Source organism: Neovison vison, chromosome 13, assembly GCF_020171115.1.
Source record: "Neovison vison isolate M4711 chromosome 13, ASM_NN_V1, whole genome shotgun sequence".
NCBI lineage: Eukaryota > Metazoa > Chordata > Mammalia > Carnivora > Mustelidae > Neogale > Neogale vison.
The window spans coordinates 85957742-85983040 of record NC_058103.1 but is presented as its reverse complement, the minus strand read 5'-3'; the positions used below and the strand labels follow the sequence as shown (position 1 = coordinate 85983040).

General features: G+C 45.0%; 1 protein-coding gene across 1 annotated transcript in view; it reads left to right on the top strand.

Moving 5' to 3' along the window:
* Nucleotides 1-18804: 18804 nt before the first annotated feature.
* RTF1 (RTF1 homolog, Paf1/RNA polymerase II complex component) overlaps nucleotides 18805-25299 on the top strand; it is a 56288-nt gene continuing 49793 nt past the window's right edge. The window contains exon 1 of the mRNA XM_044229685.1: nucleotides 18805-19002. Coding sequence (XP_044085620.1) covers nucleotides 18805-19002 — 198 coding nt within the window. The remainder of the gene's footprint in view (nucleotides 19003-25299) is intronic.

Genomic DNA, 25299 nt, shown 5'->3' with positions numbered 1-25299 from the left:
AGGACCCAAATATTGCGAACATCCTTTCGTCCCCGGGCGCCAGGGTTACCTGGGGCCTCCATTCCCCACAACCGCCTAAGAGCTATCCGTAGCCTCAGAGGACCCGATCCCCTGGAATAACGCGGAATCTCAGGAGACCCACCTGGCACCTGGACTGCAAACCCCGCCTCCTTTAGGAGGCCGCCCACTCCGCAGGACTTCTGTATCTTGTGCACCCCTCAGTTTGAGCACTTTCAACATTGTATCTTAAGTATTCATTCACTTCTCACTTCCCCTGCCACACCGTGAACTTCTGGGTCCAGAACGGTGCTCTTCCTCCAGTCCTTAGCAATTAGCATTGCACTAGCAGGAATTAAGCTCTCAGCAAACATCTGAATGACAATTAACTCCCTTCTTTTCCAAGGTTAAGACCTCACCAAACACAATTGGCTTTTCCAAGTTTCCTCCACCACTTGTTTCCAGGCCACCTCTTCTTTCTTGAAATCCTGCTTTTAACTTTTCTACACTTCGCACTTGCCTAGTTCCCTTAGCCTTCTCAAACCTTCCCCCAGCTGCCTCCTCCACTGACTCTCTTACCACAAGTTAAATGCAGATTGTCTCCAGAGCCCAGACTATGCCTTCCTCTTTTCTAGTTTCAGATGAGTTATGTGCAATTTGATCTCCCGTAAATCCCAGCATATATTTCCAAACTCTTGACAGCAGTTCCAGCTGTGGGATACAGCACTGGCATCTCAAACTCCGTATGTCTGAATCTGAATGGATCATATTTACCCTAACTCCTCTTACATTCCATTTCTTTAAATGCCCACATCCTTCTAAGCTGGAAATCCTTGCCTTAAAAACCTCTTAAACCTCTTCTCACTGACTCTAAAGCCTATCTTTGCTACCTTTCGAGCTTTCACTCCCTCCCTCCAAAGGCAGATACACCCTGATAGCTACTGCCCTTATACAAATGGACATTCAGTCTAGTGATTGCCCTGCTCTAGGCACAACAGTTTATCTTTTTCCACTTTAAAACGTGGCACCCAGGCTGAACACCAGATTCCTTTGGCCTCTAGATGTTCCACTGCATAAATTCTAAGCCCTCCATAATCCCCTACTCCATGTATGTTACTCATACTTACCCTCAATTTCTCAGCCCAACTGGTATCTGCCTAAACCACACTCATTCCTCCTCATAATCAGTTAACACTGTTTCTGCTCAGCATTTCTCCCTTTTCTGCTTCCCCAGCAGTTGGTCTCAAGGGTCTCTAGGACTCCCTCCTCCTGCTTTAGCTGATTGGTCCAGTGGTCAGGCAAATCAGGTTATTCCCAGGGTTTTTCTGAAGTAAAACTGGAAAACACTCCTTTTAACCCTGATGGCTCCTGCTGAGCTCATGAGCTGACTGGTAATACCGGGAAAGAAAATGGTTTGCAGCAAGAGAAAATAAAAACAAGGTACAGAGACAAATAGTAATGGCAGGATTAAAGACCCATTCAGGGGTCACTTGGGTGGCTCAGTGGGTTAAGGCCTCTGCCCTGGGCTCCGGTTGTGATCCCAGGGTCCTGGGATCAAGCCCCACATTGGGCTCTCTGCTCTGCAGGGAGCCTGCTTCCCCTCCTCTCTCTCTCTGCCAGCTTCTCTGCCTACTTGTGATCTCTGTCTGTCAAATTAAAAAAAAAGAAAAAAAAAAAAAGACCCATTCATCATTTATATTGCCAGTTCCAGTAGTTCTTTTTATTTATTTATTTATTTATTTGACAGAGAGAGATCACAAGTAGGCAGAGAGGAAGGCAGAGAGAGAGGAGGAAGCAGGCTCCCCGCTGAGCAGAGAGCCCGACGCGGGGCTCGGTCCCAGGACCCTAAGATCATGACCTGAGCTGAAGGCAGAGGCTTTAACCCACTGAGCCACCCAGGCGCCCCAGTTCCAGTAGTTCTTGAGACCCAGCTGTATCTATTACCTTCCCATGGCTTGGCCATTTAGTCTTCCTCTGATTTCTAAGCACAATAAATTCTTTTTACCTAAATTAGTCTAAGTTCGGTTTCTACCACTTCCAACCAATAGGTCCTAATTGATACAGTGACTCCTTCTATTCTGAACACATCTTAAATCCCATCTTCTCCTTAAAAACTTTCCCTAATGCATTCATCTCATAATGACTGCTCTCCTTCTGACACCCTATAATATTTATGCTTTATATTGTGACACTGGCACTTATGTACAAGTGAAAACTAAATTATAAACATGACTAAGGTGCTCATTCATTGCTCTAGGCATACAAGCCTTTTCTCTCGAACGGGAAGGCAAAAACCTTGAAAGTAGTGATTTTTTGTCATGTACTTTATTTTTTTTTTTAAGATTTTATTTATTTATTTGACAGAGAGAGATCACAAGTAGGCAGAGAGGCAGGCAGAGAGAGAGGAGGAAGCAGGCTCCCCGCTGAGCAGAGAGCCCGACGCGGGACTCGATCCCAAAACTCCGAGATCATGACCAGAGCGGAAGGCAGCGGCTCAACCCACTGAGCCACCCCGGCGCCCCTTTTGTCATGTACTTTAAAATATACTTTTTCTGTGGCAGCTGGGTGGCCCGGTGGCTGGTGGCTCAGACCTCTGCCTTTGGCTCAGGTCATGATCTCAAGGTCCTCGGATCGAGCCCCACATCGTGCTCTCTGCTCGGCGGGGAGCCTGCTTCCCCCTCTATCTCTGCCTGCCTCTCTGCCTACTTGTGATCTCTCGCTCTCTGTCAAATAAATAAATAAAATCTTTTTTTAAAAAACTTTTTTTTTTAAGATTTTATTTATTTATTTGACAGAGAGAGATCACAAGTAGGCAGAGAGGCAGGCAGAGAGGGAGGAAGGGAAGCAAGCTCCCCGCTGAGCAGGGAGCCCGATGCGGGACTCAATCCCAGGACCCTGAGATCATGACCCGAGCAGAAGGAAGCGGCTTAACCCACTGAGCCACCCAGGCGCCCTTTAAAAAAACTTAAAAAAAAATAAAATAAACTTTTCTACAGTAATCTGCACAATTTTAGACCCAGGGTGGGGGCTGCCTCAGGAGGCTAAACAAAAGAAAAACTCCGTGAAAACCTTCAGGAAGGGCTGTGGTGGCACAGGTCAGCAAAAAATATTTCAATATTATTTTAGGGGCGCCTGGGTGGCTCAGTGGGTTAGGCCGCTGCCTTCGGCTCAGGTCATGATCTCAGGGTCCTGGGATCGAGTCCCGCATCGGGCTCTCTGCTTGGCGGGGAGCCTGCTTCCCTCTCTCTCTCTGCCTGCCTCTCCATCTACTTGTGATTTCTCTCTGTCAAATAAATAAATAAAATCTTAAAAAAAAATATTTCAATATTATTTTAAATAGGATTCAACAGTTGCATCTCTCAGTGGAGTCCCATCAAGTCTGATGACAATGAGGGTATGATCCAGGCAAAGGAACTGAAGTATCTCAGGAAGGAATGTTACCTCAGGGGAGTCTGGGATCACGGTGGTGTCACTACAGATCATGGTTCGATCTCTGCTTTGCTAGTCCAGGAACTTAGTTTTATTTGTTTCCTCAGAGGATTACTTCATGCCCAGCAACTTCAGAAGAAGGGAAATAACAAGTCAGAATGTCCATTTATTCATCTACAACAAAAAATGGGCCCAATTTGAGAGCCGAGGCCGTCTATCCAGGACATTCCCTCCTGCCGGGGAAGCCAAACTACTAGGTAAGAAGCGTCACATAATTACAAAGACAGAGAGTGTCTACACAGATTTTCCATGAAACAAAATAAATTTTCTGTTCTTCTCTTGGGGTTATTCCTATCTGCAGCATGAAGATCAAGCATTTGCTGGTGCCACTTTAATAAATTTCTGAACACAGACAGGTTCTTTTTCTTTTCTTATTTTTATTTTTTTTTAAAGATATTTACTTATTTGACATAAGAGAGACATAGCAAGAGAGGGAACACAAACAGGGGGAGTGGGAGAGGGAGAAGCAGGCCTCCCACTGAGCAGGCAGCACGCAGTGGGGCTCCATCCCAGGACCTTGGGATCATAACCTGAGCTGAAGGCAGAGGCTTAATGACTAAGCCACCAAGGTGCCCCTCTTTTCTTCTTTTTAAAGATTTCATTTATTGGGGGCCTGGGTGGCTCAGTGGGTTAAGCCTCTGCCTTCGGCTCAGGTCGTGATCTCAGGGTCCTGGGACTGAGCCCCACATCTGGCTCCCTGCTCAGCAGGAGGTCTGCCTCTCCCTCTCCCACTCCCCATGCCTATTTCCTCTCTTGTTGTGTCTCTCTCTGTCAAATAAATAAATAAAATCTAAAAAAAAAAAAAAAAAAAAAGAATTCCCTGCCTTTTCTGGGGCCACTGGGTGGCTCAGTTAAGCATCTGTCTTCAGCTCAGATTATGATCTCAGGATCTTGGGATCGAGCCCCATGTTGGGCTCTCCACGCAGTAGGGAGTCTGCTTGCCCCCCTCTCTCTGCTTCTCCCCCTGTTCATGGATTCTCTCACTCTCAAATAGATAAATAAAAAATTTTAAAAAATAATTTAAAAAAGAATTCCCTGCCTTTTCAAGGTTGACTAATATTCCGTTGTATCTATTTACCACATTTTAATTTATCTATTAAATCACTTTTTTGAGATTTATTTATTTTACCGGGGAGGGGCTGAGAATCTCAAGCTGACTCCATAGTGAGCGCAGAGCCTGACAACTAGGCTTGATCCCAGGACCCTGAGATCACTACCTGAGCCAAAACCAAGAGTCAGACACTTAACCTACTGTACCACCCAGCTGCCCCATCTATTCATTATTGATGGCAAGTTGGCTTGTTTCCACCTTTTGCCCATTGTGAACAATGTTACTATGAACATGAGTGTACAAATATCAGTTCAAGTCTCTACTTTTACTTCTTTTAGGTATTAAACCCATAATGGTAGTTGTATGTTTAATATTTGAGGAATCAGGGGTGCCTGGCTGGCTCGGTAAGTAGAGCATGCAAATCTTGATTTCAGAGTCATGAGTTTGAGCCCATGTTGGATGTGGACATTAATTTTTTTAAAAAATTGAGGAATCACCCTCTGTCTTCTGTAGTGACTGCACCATCTCATATTCCTACAAGAAGTGCACAAGTGTCTTATTTTCTCTACTTCTTCAACACACTTGTTATTTTCTGTTTGTTTTTTCATAAGAGCTATCCTAAAGTGTACGAAGAGGTATCTCATAGTGGTTCTGATTTGCATTCCCCTATTCATTAACTGTTTGTTTAAGTATAGGAATCCCTGTGTGTATTCATTAGCAGTGGGGAAGCAGAGGCTGAAGGGAGGGACATTGATCAAATCAAGAAGGAAGGCCATGAGAATGGCAGGCAAGAGAGAGGATGGAGGCATTATGGGAGGGTTAACCCAGCCAGGTCTTTGCCGTCTTCTTTCTTAGCCTCCCAGGAGCTCCTCTGTAGTGGGCTTCACCAGAGCTTAACTGTAGCTTTGTTCATAACAAAACTGAAAGGCACCCAAATTAGAAATGGAGACAAGGAGAACAGTTTATCTATTTGTAGACACAGGGCGGCCAAACACCAGAAATAATATGACAAAAGAAACAAAGTGAAGCAGATCAAGAACTGGCCACAACAAAGAGAGAGGTTCCCTTACTCAAATGAAATGAACCTTCAAAGCATCATCTGGAAACCTAGAACCAGAGGACACTGAAGCTGCTACATATCAGGACATTAATGAGTAAAGCTCAGCAGTCAGCTAAGTTGCAGGGAGAAAAGAGGCAGAGGTGTTGTCCAGACTTGGCCAACCTTAGCGGGTGGCAGGACCTTGATGGAATTTCCAATTTACATTAAGTGAAGGGCACCTGGGTGGCTCAGTGGGTTAAGCCTCTGCCTTTGGCTCAAGTCATGATCTCAGGGTCCTGGGATCGAGCCCTGCATCAGGCTCTCTGCTCAGTGGGGATCCTGCTTCCTCGCCTCTCTGCCTACCTGTGATCTCTCTCTCTCTCTCTGTTAAATGAATAAATAAAATGTTAAAAAAAGACAGTAACAATAAGTGAGATAATATATGTAAAGTGTTCAGCATAATCCTTGGAATTTTTTTAAAACTCCCAAGCTAGATATTAAGAAAAAAAATCTCGATATTATTGTTGTACTCTGGGACAATGCTCAGCAAGTACATAGTCTAGCACAGGGCATGGCACCAAACAAGAGCAGCACAATGCGAGAGAAATTACAGTAGAGGCAGGTACCAAGTACAGGGGTGGCGCTAAGAAGGGTGTCATGAACACTTGGGAGCCAGACAGTGAATTTAACATCTGGGGGGCATTTTCCCTTTTAATCCTCACAATGACCCTGTGAAGTAAGTAGGAATGTCCTACCTATTTCACAGGTGAGTAAACTTAGTCTTAGAGATGTTAAGTCACTTGCTAGTCACAGGCCTTCATAGCTGATGAAGTGGTGGAGCTGGGATTCGAACCACATCTGCAGGCTCTCTACAGGGTACCTGTTCATTATCCACACTCCTCTGTATCGTAACTGCTTATTTGCTCACCTTGGGGAGCAGTTCCTAGAGGAAGGACGCGATCTGAGTACTGAGGTAAGGTTGTTTTTTTTTAAGATTTATTTATTTATTTATTTATTTATTTTTATAAATTTTTCTTAAGATTTTATTTATTTGGCAGACAGAGATCACAAGTAGGCAGAGAGGCAGGCAGAGAGAGAGGAGGAAGCAGGATCCCCGCTGAGCAGAGAGTCCGATGTGGGACTCGATCCCAGGACCCTGGGATCATGACCCGAGCCGAAGGCAGAGGCTTTAACCCACTGAGCCACCCAGGCGCCCCAAGATTTATTTATTTATTTGACAGAGATTACAAGTAGGCAGAGAAAGAGGAAAAGAAGCAGGCTCCCTGCTGAGCAGAGTGCCCAACGCGGGGCTTGATGCAGGGTTCAATCCCAGGACCCTGGGATCATGACCCAAGCCGAAGGCAAAGGCTTTAACCCACTGAGCCACCCAGGTGCCCCTAAGATAAGGGTTTAACAGGCAGATGAGAGGAGGAAAATAAGTCCAGATAAGGAAGCACACAAGCCCAAAGGCACGGAGTTATGCAACAGACATTATATCTAGAAAAATGTAAGAGCTCTTGACAAAAGGGGGACAATTTCTACTGACCAAATTCACAGACAGAGTCAAGCCTGGATCCAGAAATTTACCATATCATGTCTCTCATGCCTTACCACAATCTCGTAAGGCAGATACTATTTCTCCCCTCAGAGGTCTGATGAGAGTGAAGCTCAGAGAGATTAGGTGACCTGACTTTCACAGAAGCAGGGGGGTGGCAGAACTGGCCTCTGAGTACAGGTCTGCTAATTCTCCACAATTCTTGTGACTGCTGGGTGTGGGGAGGGCAGAGAGAGAAGAAAGTGGCTGAGCATTTTCTCAGAGTTTTTTACTGGAACCCGCAGTAGGAAATGAAATGTGTTATGATCAAGTCATATAATTATTAATACAAGGTAGAATTTTCAAGTGTTCATCAAAATCTAGTTTTTCTCTCCCTCCAGGTACATCAGAGGATAACACTTCCCTGCCTCCTTATGATTAGGCAATCATTCGACTAGTTCTTGCCAAAGGATTAGGAGAAGTGACATTTATCAATTTCAGGCCAGAGCATTTCATTTCAGTTTCAAGACCATCCGATATTCTCTCTCCCTGCTGCAGTTATTGTGAAAGCATTTATTGAGAAGGATGCACCACAACTTTGAAATCCCCTGCATCGCTAATCCAACAAGAAGAGGACTGTGGTTCTAGAGCATCTCTGAGAGCCACAGTAACAGACTTTGCCTGAGTGAAAATAAGCTTTGCTGTGCTTCTTAGGAAAGTTCAATAACCAGTCTATTAGATCGTAACCACGGACGGTACATTGTTCACCTCTGTTTCTTGGCACCCGGCTCAGTGCCTGGCATCGAGCAGGTGCTCAGTTGAATGTGTGACACCTCAATGTGTAAGTCAGGGAATCCTGTGTTGCTAAATAAACCACAAGTTTGGCTTTTGATAAAGTATGAATTTAAATTACGGAATTCATTTGTATTCTTGTTTCTGAGTGTGTCACAATCAGTTTTGATACAGGTCTCAATTAATGAATAATCATACTTTAAAAAGTCACCAAATAACTTATAAAAATAATTTTTAAAGACATAAGGTTATTGGGGGAACTGGGGGGGCTTAGTTGGTTAAGTGTCCAACTCTTGGCTTTGGCTGGTTCAGGTCATGATTTCGGGGTTGTGAGATGGAGCCCTGTGTTGGGTTCTATACTCAGCAAGAAATCTGCTTCAGATTCTCTCTCTCCCTCTGCCTCAGCTCCTACCCGGCTTGTGCTCCCTCTCTCACTCTCTCTCAAAATAAATAAAATCTTAAAAAAAAAAAGATATAAGATTATCCTTATGGAAACATCCTGTTCACTCACTGGGATTCTGACGTGCCTTCTTGAAGTGTGTGTGTGTGTGTGTGTGTGTGTTTTGATTATGGAGGACAATTCAGGGTATATACATTAAAATATAGAGAGCATCTGTTATGTGTACTGAGGTAGGAACAAAAGGTTATGAATCATGCAGCTATACTGAGAGAGGCCAGAGATAGGGCTGTCTTCATAACGTCTGAAAATCAGTTCTCACTTAGCAGAGGGAACACTTGCATGCAAGGAAGCCCAGGTCTCATTAGACATGCGCAACTTAATACATGCACGCAGGCCGATGGAGGTAGACATTACCTTGTAGTCTCCCAAGGTGTTTTCTCAGACCCCTATGTACCCCTAGGGCTGGCTGTCAAGCCAGTCTAACACTGCTGAGAGAGGTTATGTTATAGGATAATACATATTACCCAATTCTGTTTTTGGATGTGTTTACCTATGTGTCCCAAAAGGTCTGGCACAATAGGTATCAAATTGGTCCTACAGGCCTGGGTGGCTCAGTGGGTTAAGCCGCTGCCTTCGGCTCAGGTCATGATCTCAGGGTCCTCGGATCGAGGCCCGCATCGGGCTCTCTGCTCAGCAGGGAGCCTGCTTCCCTCTCTCTCTCTCTCTCTCTGCCTGCCTCTCCATTTACTTGTGATTTCTCTTTGTCAAATAAATAAATAAAATCTTTTAAAAAAAAATTGGTCCTACAGTTACTCTTAGGGAGTGAGATTGGGAGAGAAGGAGTATGAGGGTGAGAGCTTCGTCTTTGGGAGGAAATACACTGCTGTATTTGAATTTGTTATTTACAACAGGTATGTGTTAATTTTGTACTTCAAAACAAATTTAAAAGGACCTGTGAGTGATTGAAATACACCTCACATTCTCCACCCAACTCTCCAAATTATACTTTACTCAAGGGAACAGAATCTAGAAATGTGTGGCACTTGCTGGCATCCAAACAAACCTGTTGAATGAATAAAGACCCCAGAGGAGATGCTGAAAGAAACCTTGGTCTTAAGCTCTGCCCTCCACACAGCAGGAGTTGACCTTCTCCCTCTCCTTTTTTTTTTTTTTAAAGATTTTATTTATTTATTTGACAGAGAGAGATTACAAGTAGGCAGAGAGGCAGGCAGAGAGAGAGAGAGGAGGAAGCAGGCTCCCTGCTGAGCAGAGAGCCCGATGTGGGACTCTATCCCAGGACCCTGAGATCATGACCTGAGCCGAAGGCAGCGGCTTAACCCACTGAGCCACCCAGGCGCCCCTCTTCCTCTCCTTTTGATTTCATCTTTTCCTCTTTTTTCCCTCCTCCTCTTTTTCCTGTACTCCATCTTCTCCTTTTCAAGCAAACCAACAAAAACCCCACACAACAACAGCACAGTGCAGCAAAGGAGTTTTACCATGCCATCCGCTAGTAGTAATAAACACAAAGTACATCAGAGTAGTGGGTGGGAAAATATGATCTCATACTCACAATGGGGCATTAGGGGATGACTTTGGGTTGAAAAGTAGAGTCACCCAGTCCAAGGCAGAGAGATAAGAGGCAGAGAGAAAAAGGAAGGAGCTGGGTAAGAAAAGCATGGTATTATGCCTGGGGAACACTGAGTTCAGAGTCTCCCCAGGCCGCCACTCTCTTCTCTACTCAAAGTCAGCTGCTCAATTCGTTACTGAAAAGTGACCAGACTCTGAGAAGCCACTTCTTACTAACCAAAGAGCATGGTTTATAAGACTGACTAACAACCTACCATGAGACGTATGTTTGCCAAGAATACTTGTGTCAGCCAAGCAGTACAGCCTCGTCCCACAAGGGGAAACCTTCTGGGATTAAGGGGGCTGTTTGGAGAACAGGGGTCTCAATGTAGATGGATTTGAAGGCTGTGAAGTGACATTTGCTCCAAACTATGAAAGTCTGGAAAGTCACTCGTGGGTTCCCAGGAGAGTATGGCCAGGGTGATGGATAGGACGTGGCAGCTGCTCGGGGCCCCTCTATCCTGCAGCTCTGGAAAAGCATCAGAAAACTCTCCCTTGGGGCACCTGCGTGGCTCAGTTGGTGAAGTGTCCGACTCTTGCTTTCTGCTCGGGCCATGATCTCAGAGTCATGAGATCAAGCCCCCATGGGGCCTGTGTTGGGGCTCCACACTCATGGAGGAGTCTGCCCCTACCCCTGCTCAGGGGTGCACGTGCATGTGTGTTCTCACTCTCCTTCTCTCTGTCTCTCTCAAATCAATCAAGTAAGCAAGCAATTTTTAAAGAAAGAAAAGATGGGCACCTGGTGGCTCAGTGGGTTAAGCCTCTGCCTTCAGCTCAGGTCATCATCCAAGGGTCCTGGGATCAAGCCCCGCATCGGGCTCTCTGCTCAGCGGGGATTCTGCTTCCCCCTTCCCCTCTGCCTACCTCTCTGCCTGCTTGTGATCTCTCTCTCTCTGTCAAATAAATAAATAAAATCTTAAAAGAAAAGAAAATAACTCTCTCCCTTGCCTTGCCCCCCCTTTCTGGCTACTGTGTTTATACCTACCTACCCCATCTTGACCACATTCATGATCTTGCTCCTGCACCTGCCTTCCCCTAAAGTTCTTTCCTGCCGGCTGGTTCCTGTTTGCTCCAGGTTAGCAGGCTGGAGTTGCTTATCTGCCACACCAGGGAGAGGCACAGAATTGCTGACAGCAGTTAAGAGCGCCACCCTAGGGGCGCCTGGGTGGCTCAGCGGGTTGGAGCTTCTGCCTTGGGCTCGGGTCATGATCTCAGGGTCCTGGGATCGAGCCCCACGTCGGGCTCTCTCTGCTCAGCGGGAAGCCTGCTTCCTCCTCTCTCTCTGCCTGCCTCTCTGCCTACTTGTGATCTCTGCCTGTCAAATAAATAAATAAAATCTTTAAAAAAATTAAAAAAAAAAAAAAAAAGAGCGCCACCCTAGAGTCAGATATGTTCCATTACTTACTGTGTGGCCTTGGGAACCTCTCTGTGCCTCAGTGTCCAGAAGGACACAGAGATGTGACATCCAGTAAAGAGGACTTGCTGGCCCAGCTGACGGCCTTTAGCTTTCAGATATTTCGGCATCTAGCTAACTACAGAGAGAGAGACCCTGTGCTCAAGGTCACAGCCTTCCCACATGGCCTATATCTAATGAATGACTGAGGCAGGGCGATAAAGGTCTGAACATTTCAGCGCAGTGTGGGACAACTGACCATCTATTTTGGCTTCAGCTTACCCATGTGATTAGTTGACGCTCTTGTCAGGTACACACTACAGCTCAACTTCTCCCACTTTTCTCTCCTTCTGTAGCTGTCAATTCCCAGGAACACTCTCTGGTAAATATCCTGCACACTAAATTCCATCTCAGAGTCTGCTTCTTGGAGAACCCAACCTACAACGATTGGTACTGGGATTGATCCAAGAAAGCAGGCAATGAAAGGATGTATAGAAGCAAGGTCACTTAACACATAGCTGGAAATAAAGATCTGGTGATCCATTCATTGGTGAATAGGGATAAGGGATACTATACTGGCAGAAGGGAATGTACTAGTTGGTGGGATGTACCAAATAAATACAGGGGCCAGAGTAACTATAAGAATAGTGAAATTGGGTCACCGTGACTGAAAGCCAAATGTGGAAGCCAGAGGGCCCCCTTAAGGGCATATGAAGAGGACTTCATCACCTGTAGTGGGAGGCCAGGGAAAGCTGAGGGCCAGGATAATTATTAGAATAGTCTAAGATCCAATGATGTTAAACTCCCAAGCAAGGCAAGCTGGCTAAAGACCCTAGTTGGGAAATAATGGGAATATGACATGTGGGATGGAGATATCTGATTGGTGCCCCTGAAGATCCTGAATTCCCAATTTCTCCTACACCCTCTGAATGTGCAGAAATGGCCCATCATCTAGCGCTTCCCTCTTCTTTGTAAACAATGCAGAAGACCAGACCCTGTAAGACTGCAGGTACCCTTCTCAAAGTCTGCTCTTACCTCCCTGCTGGATACTAGGCTGATATCAAAGTTAAAACAGTACATAACCCAGTGAGGGATTTATTGGGACTCATTAAGGTGCTATCCCCCAAAGGAGCTGCAAGAACTAGCCACATATAAAATGCCAGGAGCTGGGGGAGTAACAAGGGACTGGATTCTGCAGGTGCTTAATCAAGAGGACCAGACCAGGGCCCTGGGTGGCTCAGTGGGTTAAGCCGCTGCCTTCGGCTCGGGTCATGGTCTCAGGGTCCTGGGATCGAGTCCCGCATCGGGCTCTCTGCTCAGTGGGGAGCCTGCTTCCCTCTCTCTCTCTCTGCCTGCCTCTCCATCTACTTGTAATTTCTCTCTGTCAAATAAATAAATAAAATCTTTAAAAAAAAAAAAAAAAGAGGACCAGACCATAAAATTGGGTTAGGGAGAATTTATTGATTTGGAAACATTCTCCTGAGATAAAACAGTTATCACTCTGCCAAGGCCCTAGGAAATGCAACCAGAATGGCTCTTAGGAGCATGAAAAACTACAACCCATACAAAGGGGGGGGGGAATGTCAAAACTGCCAGGACACATTGTGTAGGAACAGATATAAAAACTCAGGGAAGTACAGTGAAGTAGATGTACTGTCGGAAGGCTGGAAATCCCACTGAACGATTACGTTCCATGGGAAGATCAAGAGGATACTCCACTTACTAAGCCACAGGGAATGAGATGGTAAAGAGCTGCAACAGCATCACTGAAATTTTACTACATGCTAAAAATGCAGGTCAGGGGGTGCCTGGGTGGCTCAGTGGGTTAAGCCGCTGCCTTTGGCTCAGGTCATGATCTCAGGGTCCTGGGATCGAGTCCCACATCGGGTTCTCTGCCCAGCAGGGAGCCTGCTTCCTCCTCTCTCTTTCTGCCTGCCTCTCTGCCTACTTGTGATCTCTCTCTGTCAAATAAATAAATAAAATCTTTTAAAAATAAATAAATAAATAAATAAAAATGCAGGTCAGGACTGACAGTAGGAGAGACTGTTACAAAACCAGGCTCACAACAGTAATGGGGTGATAGAACTTGCAACAAGAGGCCACGTGGCAGCACTTAACTACCAGGTAGTTAAGAAGCCAGGTAGATACAATTATTCTAATAGCAGAAAGGGCAGCGTGACAGCCAAGGCTGCCTGAACCTCAGAGACTTATGGAGATGGTTAACAGAATACAGCATCTCCAAGGGCTAACAGGGTTAATTTTCAATTTTCAATCAGAAGAAATCAAGGTCGGGTGATTAACGGGCTGAGGACAGCTGCCCCAATAAAAAGTGACATCCTTCTCCCACCTTTGCATCTGAGCTAATTTTCAGATCCTCAACTCATTAATTAAGAAAAGGTCTGGTATTGTATGCAACTGATAAATGGCTGAATTCTACCTCTGAAATTAATAGTACAGTACATACTAATTAAATTGAATTTAAATAAAAAACTTAAAAATAAATAAGTAAATGGTCCACTAACCAAAAGAAGGACCCTGCAACACTGTGTAGGACCGTGTAGCCATCCTGGGTGGCTCAATTGGTTGTGTCCCCTCTTTTTTTATTTTTTTTTTTAAGATTTTATTTATTTATTTGACGGACAGAGATCACAAGTAGGCAGAGAGGCAGGCAGAGAGAGAGGAAGGGAAGCAGGCTCCCCGCTGACCAGAGAGCCCGATTTGGGGCTCGATCTCAGGACCCTGGGATCATGACCTGAGCTGAAGGCAGAGGCTTTAACCCACTAAGCCACCCAGGTGCCCCTCTTTTTTATTTTTAAGATTTATTCATTTATTTATTTGAGAGAGAGGCAGAGGGAGAAGCAGGGCACCCAACGCAGGGCTCGATCCCAAACAAAACCCTGAGACAATGACGAGAGCCAAAGGCAGGCGCCCAACCCACTGAGCCACCCAGGCAGTTGGGCTCTATGCCAGGCATGGAGCCTACTTTTTTAAAAAAAGGGAGGGGGGCACCTGAGTGGGTCAATTGGTTAAGCAACTGCCTTTGGCTCAGGTCATAACCCTGGAGTCCCAGGATTGAATCCCACATCAGGCTTCCTGCTCAGAGTCTGCTTCTCCCTCTGACCTCTCCCCTCTCATTCTCTCTCTCTCTCAAATAAATAAGTAAAATCTTTTAAAAAAAATTTCCATCTAACCTTTAAAACAAAACAGAAAAATCACGGTAAACATACACAGTAATGGTTTCCCCAGACCTGCTCTCAATGTTCACATACACGCACATATTACCACATTCTTTCTTTTTTTTTTCCCCCCTAAGGTTTATTTTTAAGTAATTTCTCCACCCACTGTAGGGCTGGAACTCACAACCTTGGGATCCAAAGTTGCATGCTCCACCAATTGAGCCAGCTAGGTGCTCCAGTAGGAATAATTTTTATAGTGGAGGAAAAAAATTCTACTTCCACAAAACTGTTAAAAACCCATTATGAGGGATGGCTGGGTGGCTCAGTGGGCTAAGCCTCCATTTTCAGTTCAGGGCATGATCCTGGGGTGCTGGGATCTAGTCCTGCATTGGAATCCCTGCTTAGCAGGGAGTCGGCTTCTCTCTCTACCTGCCACTCCCCCTGCATGTGCTCTCTGACAAATAAATAAATAAAATATTTTAAAAAATCATTATGATAAAAAATTCATACTCAATGTATAAAGCTCAAACAGCATCAAAGTGTAAAAATTAAAAAATAAAAATCCTATCTCAACCCTCTTCCTACAGTTCCTCCCTAGACAATTATAGCTGGCATTTACTGAGTGCTTACTCTTTGCCAGGAAGTACTCGAAGCACTTTTTCAACACATGTTAACTAATCTAAACCTTATTACAACCCAAAGAGGCAGATATAATCATTATCCTCACTTTACTAAGGGAAAACTTGCACAGGTTGGGTTCTCTGGAAAGCCAACTCAAGAGGAAATTGAGAGTATAATATGTTTATTCATTCAATCTAGATACTGCTTACTCTCGGGGCATCAAGGTGGCTCAGCATCTGCCTTTGGCTCAGGTCGTGATCCCAGGGTCCTGGGATTGAGTCCTGCATTAGGCTCTCTGTTCAGTAAGGAGTTTGCTTCTCCCTCTCCCCCTGACCTTCCTCTTGACCCCGCTCGTGCACACTTGTGTGCACACTCTAATGAATAAAATCTTAAAGGGGCGCCTGGGTGGCTCAGTGGGTTAAAGCCTCTGCCTTTGGCTCAAGTCATGCTCCAGGGTCCCTCTCTGCCTACTTGTGACTTCTGTCAAATACATAAATAAAATCTAAAAAAAAAAAAGACACTGTTTACTCTCAATATGGACTAACTTCAGTATATGAATCATTTGATGACTCCTTGAAGAAAGAGAAAAATCAATAGATTTCACTCAAATAAAGAATATACTTTTTTGGTTTTATTTATTTAAGTAACTTCTACACTCAACATGGGTCTCAAACTCACAACCCCAAGATCAAGAGTTGCACACTCTCCCAACTGAGCCAGCCAGGTGCCCTAAAGCCTATCTTTCTTAATTGCAGTCATAGGTCACTGACAATATTACGGTCTTTTAACATGGAGCTTGAACTCACACCCCTGAGATCAAGAGTCAGAGGTTTAACCAACTGAGCCACACAGGTGCCCCTATTATGGTCTTTTAAGTTTTAGGTTTTTAAAAAAGATTTATTTATTTATTTGACAGGCAGAGATCACAAGTAGGCAGAGAGGCAAGCAGAGAGAGAGAGAGAGGTGGAAGCAGGCTCCCTGCTGAGCAGAGAGCCCGATGCGGGGCTCAATCCCAGGACCCTGAGATCATGACCTGAGCCGAAGGCAGAGGCTTTAACCCACTGAGCCACCCAGGTGCCCCTTAAGTTTTTTTTATTTTTTTTTTTTATTTATTTTTTTTTTTTAAAGATTTTATTTATTTATTTGACAGAGAGAGAGATCACAAGCAGGTGGAGAGTCAGGCAGAGAGAGAGAGAGAGAGAGAAGCAGGCTCCCGCCAAGCAAAGAGCCCGATGCGGGGCTCGATCCCAGGACACTGAGATCATGACCCGAGCCGAAGGCAGCGGCTTAATCCACTGAGCCACCCAGGCGCCCCCCTTAAGTTTTTTTTTAGAGAGAGAGCACATGTTCGAGAGTGGGCAAGGTGGGAGGGAGGTAGGGAGAAGGTGAGGGAGAGTCTCCACCATCAGCGTGGAGTCCAACACAGGGCTCTCACAACCCTGATATCATGACCTGAGCTGAATTCAAGAGTTGTTATTTAACCAACTGAACCACCCAGGTGACCCCTGGTCTTCTTCTATTAACACATGTAAAGAGGGTCCTCACAGAAAGGCATCAAACTTCAGGGTGGCTAGAGATAGGGAAACCGGCTTGGTCATTTGAGTCATTCTTGCCATGGGGTCAGTTCCAAGTTTATGTTGGAGGAGAGAGGTCAAGGGGTTATATCCTAGGAAAAATCTTTTGGAGTAAAAAGGGAATTAAGCCTTAATTTTCTCTAAATCCTGAATGCATTTTCAAGCTAACTGGCAGCAAATTGGATATCTTGGTATGTGTTTAGTTCCAGGGATTCCTCTAAGTCTGATATATTCTTTTATTTCTATTCTAAGGCATACACACTTATGATACTATAACTTACTGGAGAAAATAAAATTTAGACAGGAAAGGGGAAAAGAAAAAGGGAGCCGGAGAGAAAAAACTTATCAGCTTGCCTGTGTCCAGTAATGCCCAGGGAGGACTGGGATCTAACTCCCAAGTTCACTGCAGAACAAGGAATTAATGACTCCCCAAAAGTTTTGAGAACATTTTCAAATTATTACTGCTAATGTTCCCTACCTCATATTCTAATTCCCACAAAGAAATCACCTCTGAAATTGCCCTTTATTTTTTAACGTAATTTCTATGTCCAATGGGGCTCAAACTCATGACCCCAAAGTCAAGAATCATATGCTCTACAGACTGAGCTAGCCAGGTGCCCCTGAGGTTGCTCTTTTAATTAACTGACCTCGGGGTGCCTGGGTGGCTCAGTGGGTTAAGCCGCTGCCTTCAGCTCAGGTCATGATCTCAGGGTCCTGGGATCGAGTCCTGCATCGGGCTCTCTGCTCAACAGGGAGCCTGCTTCCCCCTCTCTCTCTCTGCCTGCCTCTCTGTCTACTTGTGATTTCTCTCTGTCAAATAAATAAATAAAATCTTAAAAAAAAAACATAATTAACTGACCTCAACAAGCAAAAAACTGAACTTTTTTCCTTCATATACCAGTTTCCCAAACCTCCTTTATTTTTTTTTTTAAGATTTTATTTATTTATTTGACAGAGAGAGAGATCACAAGTAGGCAGAGAGTCAGGCAGAGAGAGAGAGAGAGAAGCAGGCTCCCGCCAAGCAAAGAGCCCGATGCGGGGCTCGATCCCAGGACACTGAGAACATGACCTGAGCCGAAGGCAGTGGCTTAATCCACTGAGCCACCCAGGCGCCCCACCAAACCTCCTTTACACTTGTGTTTCTCATATTGATGAAGGGCCCACACACCATCAGCTTCCTAAGCCAGGATCTAAGACATCACTTGTGCTTGGGACCTCGCCTTACACTCTCTCCCAAATAATATTCAGGTCCTGGTAATTCTACCTTCCAAATTATGCAGAATCCATCCACTTCTCTTCATTTGCATTGCCTCTTCTTTGTTTTGGGGCACCATCATCGCCTGTCATAATGACACCAACAGCTTAAGTGGCCTCCTCGCCCTTGGGCTCCCTTCCTTCTCATTCATTCGCCACACTGCTCCCAGAGTAATCTTTTTAAAACATAAAGCTAATAACGTCGTTCTTCAGTTTAAAATCTTTCAATACTGAGGTTCAAACTTCTGAATATAACTTATTAGGCACTGAAGGTTGTGGCTCCTGAGTCCCTCCACACACACCATATTCCCTGTTCCATAATGAACTTTCAGTTCCCTGAACCCAATTTTTTCAATTATCTACAGGCTTTTGCCCATGCAGTTCTCTGCTTGGGACAACCTTCCTTCTATTCTTCTTTTGGGTAACTCGGATGCATTCTCCACGTTCCAGCTCAGGTGTCACCTGCACAGCCCAGGTAGGCAGGCTTTATCCCTGACCGGTGCCCTTTGCGTGGTCCAGCCAACTTGTGTCTTCCAGGCGGGCAAGCCCCTGACGGCGCACTTGACACTCCATCAGTGCAGACCAGTTGTAAGGCTTGTCAGAGCAGACCCAGATGATTGCAGCGCCAGTTCAATACAGGTACGTAGCACACCAAGCTTCAGCCCCGCACAGGACACACACCCAAATCTTCCAGAGGCCGGAGCAGAGTACGGAACCACTGTCCACTGCCCGGAACCCAACCCTGTACTGGGGACCGCCTCCCACGTTGCGTCGGGGGTGGGGCAGGGCGGGGCACCGGGCGCCGGCGAACGGCGTGCGACGAGCGGGGGGCGGGGCCAGGGGCGGAGCGGAGCGCGCATGCGCGGTCGCCTTTGTGTGGGTCGAGCGGCGGCGGCGGCGGCGGCAGTGGCGGTCCCACTGGCAGGCGGGCAAGAGGGGAGTCCGGGCGGCGTCCGGCGTGGGAGCCGGGGGACCACCATGGTAAAGAAGCGGAAAGGCCGCGTCGTGATCGACTCGGACACGGAGGACAGCGGCAGCGATGAGAACCTGGATCAGGTGAGGGCAGGCCGCGGAGGCGCGGGCCGGCGGAGCGGGAGGGCTGAGTCCGGGCCACGGGAGCCTGGAGCCGGCCGGGCCCGGGGCCTCCCGGCCGGAGCTCCCGGCCCACTCCGTGCCCTGATCTCCGCTGCCATCTCTTTCTTGTCCTCTCCGCAGCACCAGGGGCCCTCAGAGTCCGGCCGGGGCCTGGAGTCGGAACCCCGAGGACTTGGCGCCTTGGGCTGGGAGGCGGGGCAGGGACCAGGCTGGTGGGCCTCGGGCTCGGGGGACCAGAGGGGTCCATGATCTGCCGGGGTCAGATCGGGGCGGCGGGCTGCAGGCCCGGCGATCCGGGCCCGGAGAGATAGGAAGTATCGCCCGCCAACCAGGGAGGCTGGGAGGTTTTGGAGGAGGTGCAAGGGTGAGTGTGGGGGTGGTGGGGGCGGGGGGCGAGATGGTGCGGGCTCTGGAAGATGAAGTTTTTCAGATTAGAGGTGTGGACCTGGAGGAGAGACACCCTTAAACGTTCCAGGGAACTTATGCCGTGCTTGATGAGGAATACTTAGCTGTGGGCACAAATCTGTTTGGCAGCTAGGGTCGTTTGTGGTTGAGAAGGGTCCCCGTTGAGATGTCAGACCAAAGAAAACTCTTGGGAGAAGGAAAGAGGCCAAAAGTGGAGAAATATATAGGAGAACTTGGAAGGGCTATGACTGAGGCTTCTTGGCTCTTTTCATGCAGCATCCCAGAATTCTTTCTTACTTGAGGATTGTGCAGGATTGAAAGTAACTTTTGGTCTCACTGTCTTGGGGTTGAACTGTTTTTATGCTCTAGAAAATATTGTAGGGAGGAAGGTGTCCTTTACAGCAGTGCTCTAGTGATACTAGAAGATTGAAAGAGTCCCCCCCCCCAACAATGTTTTGTGAACAAATGATACAAAGAGTATGTAAGAGGTAGTAGCTTTATAAGTTAAAAAGAGAGAGTACTGAATTTAGAATCTGAAATTTTGAGTTCTAGGCTGGCTCTGCTGTTTTCTAGCTATGTATCTTTTGTCTGTAACTGTAAACTCTAGATACAGTATTAGCCTTGAGTATCTAATTGTGCTATTAAAAGGATCAAGTATTTGTAAGAATTAATATTGGTATGAACACTTGCAAACTAAGGCTTTTGTATAAATGGCTTCCTGGGGGTTCTTTGTATTAGGCCACAGGTCTCAGTACTAAAGTATTAGGGCATGAAATGGGTGAACTTTAAGAAGGGCCTGGAAATGTGTTTAAGAAAAGAGGACTGTTTTGAAAATGGTATGGAGGTGGGAAAGTAGTGGGGTTTCATCAAAGGGAGAAAACCTTGATTGGGAATAGGTATTGAAAGGTAAGTTGAAAATGTTCTCACTGAAAGGCTCCTGAAATTTATGAAAGGCTCCTAAAATTTACAAAAATATAAAAAATAGATTCTTGGCTGGAAAAGTTTGATAATTTTAGATTGGTACTTAGGAGGATTAGAACTTTTTCTTCTTCTTTTTTTTTTAATTTAGAAATGTGGGTATTTCCAGTAAAAACACCAGCTACCATTTACGTAGTGCTTGGGTTGAACTAGTCACCTCAAGTGCTTTATTTATTTATGTCAGTTTTCAGATTATGGTGAACTTTGTGTTATTTTCTCCATTTTACATATGAGGAAGATGGAGGTTGAAGAAGAAACTTACCTAGATTCACACAACTTATTACTGGTAGAGTTAGAATTTGAACTCCAAATCTGCACGATAGTAAGGCACATACTCTTCACTATACCAGCTCAATTTGTTAGTCTTTTAATTTTTCAGAGTGCAAAATTAGAATGATGTTTTGTGGTCATTTTACTTGTTGCTAGAATTCAGGTTTGTAAAGTACATTCAGTAGGGTGGAGGAAATTGTTATAACAATTAAAAAGATTATTTGGGAGCTTCCTTGGTAAAGCACTCTAAGACATCTGTTCTGATGGTGAATGAACTAAGCTGCAAATTACTCTGTCTGTAATGATTGCCCACAGAATTCTAACAAATGAAATGAGTTCAGAGCTCCCTTTTGTGGTAGAGAGGTTTTACCTGATCCACAAAGAGCTAGCTCTTCCAAAGTGGACACTGGAAAGGATTGCAACTTTAAACCCAGCTCTGTTTATAAAAAGAAATTAGCATAAAATTTGTAAGTAATACCTAATAGAATTTAACAGCAATTTCAACTTTCTTCTCTTCAGCCACGGTTAGGTGGCATTCTTTTATCAGATGGGAACCAGATCAAAACTCCCTTTCCCTGCACATCCTAACAGAGGCGCCTGTGCCTTCTGTCTGTTCAGCAATGCACCAGGCTCTCAGAGGAGTGAAAAACAAAGATCTCTGCCCTCTAGAAGTTTTCACCAAAGACCTTTAGGAGAAAATCAAAGTCAGGCTGGTTTGGGGGTCTTTGGAATCCTCAGAATAAAATCAGTGCATCTGGGCCTTTCTAACCAAGATGCGTTCTAGGTCTTCATTGTGGGTATAACATCATATTTGCTATCTACTGTAAGGTCCTTGTGGAAAAGACAAAACCATAAGAAATCTCTGAATGTCTAGTGTAAGAGTGAAGCAGTTAGAAAAGGAGGTCCTTGGGGCGCCTGGGTGGCTCAGTGGGTTAAGCCGCTGCCTTCGGCTCAGGTCATGATCTCGGGGTCCTGGGATCGAGTCCCGCATCGGGCTCTCTGCTCAGCGGGGAGCCTGCTTCCTCCTCTCTCTCTCTCTGCCTGCCTCTCCACCTACTTGTGATCTCTCTCTGTCAAACAAAAAATAAAAAAAACTTTAAAAAAAAAAAGAAAAGGAGGTCCTTGTTCCCAGGTTTTCCAGATGGGAGTAGAAGTCATTATGTTAGAAATGTTATTTCCAACTTAGTCCTTGCTGAAGGTAAGGCAGGTGAACCTACTATGCTGATTTTTTCTGATGGTGGGAGGAGGACATCTGTGTCAGAAGCTGCCTGGGTTGCTTGTTTAAAATGTACTTTGCAGGGGCTCCCATCCAAGACCTACTGAATCAGACCCTCAGGGGATAGAGCCCTGGACTCTGCACTTTTACTAAATACAGCCCAGGTACTCATTTATATTAACGACTGAGACTACTGTCTGTGTGCAAGCTAATCTTTTTGGTAAGACACTATGTGGTTTGGGAGAGAAATAGTCTTCTGTCCCGTCTATAGTGTGTGCACAGGAAGAAAACTGGACAAAGGTGTTTGAGGTAGCAAAGCTCTTGGCTATTCTAAATCTCGAAGCTGTTTGAATTGTTGGGATGCTTTTTATTGAGACCTATTTCCTTTTTTCCTTTCATGATGGGACGAGAGGTATGTAGGAACTGAATTGGAGTAGTTTAAATTGTTTTAACTTTGAAAGATTTTAAACACTCAGACCTTTGAGAATTTGAAGGATTTCTTTTTTACATGTGACCTCGTAGTGATCTTATTTTTTATGTTGGGCATACCCTTCAACATTTTTTTAAAGGATTTCTTTATTTATTTTAGAGAGCTAGTAGGAGGGGCAGAGGCAGAGGGAGAGAGCATCTTAAGCAGATTCTGCACTCAGCGCAGAGCTGGATGCAGGGCTTGATCGCACGGCCCTGAGATCACAACCGGAGCCAAAACCAAGAGTCATATGCTTAACTGACTGCACCCCCCACCCCCGGGTGCCCCATCTTGAACATTTTAAAATTGCAAATCCTTAAGATACTTGCTTTTGGTGCCTTTTGGAAAAGAGTTTGAGGCAAACCTAGGGTTTTGTTGTTTTTGTTTTTGTTTTTCTACCCTGTCATGTACTTTCATGGGTATAATGGATGTGAGTCATTGAGAATAATATTTATGCAGTGTCTTATAAAATGAAAAGCATCCAAGATAATAAAGGAATAGCGTTCTCTGTTCAGATCAATACAACTCAGTATTTTAAAAAACTTTACTCTGCCTTAAGAAAAAAAATTGGGCTACTTGCGTACTGGAATGCTTTATTTCATAATATCCTCTCTTATTTAAAATGGTGATGTTGTCATGTCCTCTTTTTCTCTGCTTATGATACTTGAAGTAGCAATAATTAAATTTGTCTTTGAAAGAACAGGCCCAGGGCGCCTGGGTGGCTCAATGGATTAAGCCTCTGCCTTCAGCTCAGGTTATGATCTCAGCATCCTGGGATCGAGTCCCGCATCGGGCTCTCTGCTCAGCAGAGAGCCTGTTTCCCACCCCTCCTCTGCCTGCCTCTCTGCCTACTTATGATTTCTCTTTCTGTGTGTCAAATAAATAAATAAAATCTTTTTTAAAAAAAGAAAGAAAGAACAGGCCCGTAAATATTTTCTAGCAGTTATTTTTAGATATATGTAAAAAGAAAAATACCATTGTTACAAATTATCCTTCTTCCATAAACCTTCCACATAAAAGTTGGGAAGTTTTTTTTTTTTTTTTTTTTTTTTTTTTTTTTTTTTTTAAAGATTCTGTTTATTTGAGAGAGAAGAAGAGAGACCACAAGCCAGGGGAGAGGCAGAGGGAGAAGCAGACTCCCCGTTGAGCAGGGAGCCCAACACAGGACTCATCCCAGGACCCTGACCTGAAGGCAGATGCTTAACTGACTGAAGCCATGCAGCGAGTTTAAATTGCGAAATATAAAAGTTGTGCCTCTTTTGTAGTCTTTTTTTTTTTTTTTGACAGACAGATCACAAGTAGGCAGAGAGTTAGACAGAGAGAGAGGAGGAAGCAGGCTCCCTGCTGAGCAGAGAGCCCGATGCGGGCCTCGATCCCAGGACCCTGAGATCATGACCTGAGCTGAAGGCAGCGGCTTAACCCACTGAGCCACCCAGGCGCCCCCTTTTTTTTTTTTTTTTTAAGATTTTATTTATTTGTGTGAGAGAGAGAAGACTGAGAGAGAGAGAGAGGGAGAACATGAGAGGTGTCGAAGCCAGATGTGGGACTCATCCCAGGACTCCAGGATCCTGACCTGAGCTGAAAGCATCGCTTAACTGACTGAGCCACCCAGGCACCCATGTGGTCTTTTTTATATTAGAACAGAATTTCGTAGAAGTCTAGGATGAAAAACTTGCGAGAAGAATGAAGTTTTTGGTTTTGGGTTTTTGGGTTTTTGTTTTTTTTTTTTAAGATTTTATTTATTTATTTGACAGAGAGTGAGAGAGTGAACACAAGCCAGGGGAAAGGGAGAAGCAGACTTCTTGTTGAGCAGGGAACACAATGTGGGACCCGATCCCAGGACTCTGGGATCATGACCCAAGCCAAAGGCAGATATTTAAGGACTGAGCCACCCAAGCACCTTGCTTGTGAAGCTTTTAATTTGTGTCCTAATGTTGCATCCAGCTTGATGTAACTCATTTGTTAATTTCACTCACCTTTTCTGTGCAGGAAGATTGAGTCTCATGGGAGCTCTAACAGAGAAGCTTTTAGGAAAAACTCAACACCAGATCTGTTGGTGTATTTATTGCTCCCTTCCTAGACTGTAAGATCCCCAAGGGCAGAGATTGTTTATCTTTGAACAAATGTGTTAGACAGTGTTAGGCACTGAGGCTACTGGGTCAACAAAATGGAAGCAGTTTCCACTTCGAAGGAGATTAGAGGAGACAGAGAGGAGGGGGTGAGTGTGGGGCAGGCATTGCTCAGAGTCATTTCATCACAGTTTCATTAGAGGCTGTGAGGGAAGAGCAGTGATACTGTGAGAGCATGGCAAGTGGCCCTAGACTACTCTGGAGGGAGTAACACACAGATTTGGAATGTGTGTTAAGGAAAAGATTAGGAGATGAAGAGTACAGAGATGTGTTGCGTGTTCATGGTTGAGGGACTGGCATGCTCAAAAGCATTGAGGCAGGAAGGACCTAGCACCCTAATGAAACTGAAAGAAACACACAGCGACTGGAGTATATATAACAGGTTGGAGAGAGAAGGTACAGATGAAACTTCAGTAGACCCTGTTTGGAGCCTTTGAAGATGGAAAAGTCAGTTTAGTGAATCAAAACCAGCATTAAAAATGAAAATGAAATTGAATCAAATAGAAAACATTAGGGGTGCTGGCTCAGTCAGTAGAGCATGTGACTCTTGATCTTGGGGTTGTAAGTTTGAGCCCCGTATTGGGAGCAGTGATTACTTTAAAAAAAGATCTTAAAAAAGAAAACATCATGGTCAGACTTAGTAAAAAGGAGTGTTGTTTTCTGTAACCTGTATTTTGCATATATACATGTACGAGTATACTGGCTCATGAGGTAGAATTTATCTTACTGTGAGCTGGGGTTAAAAAGTTTTAAAGTTATTGGTAGGGCCATGTTGGCAGTGTTAAGGACTT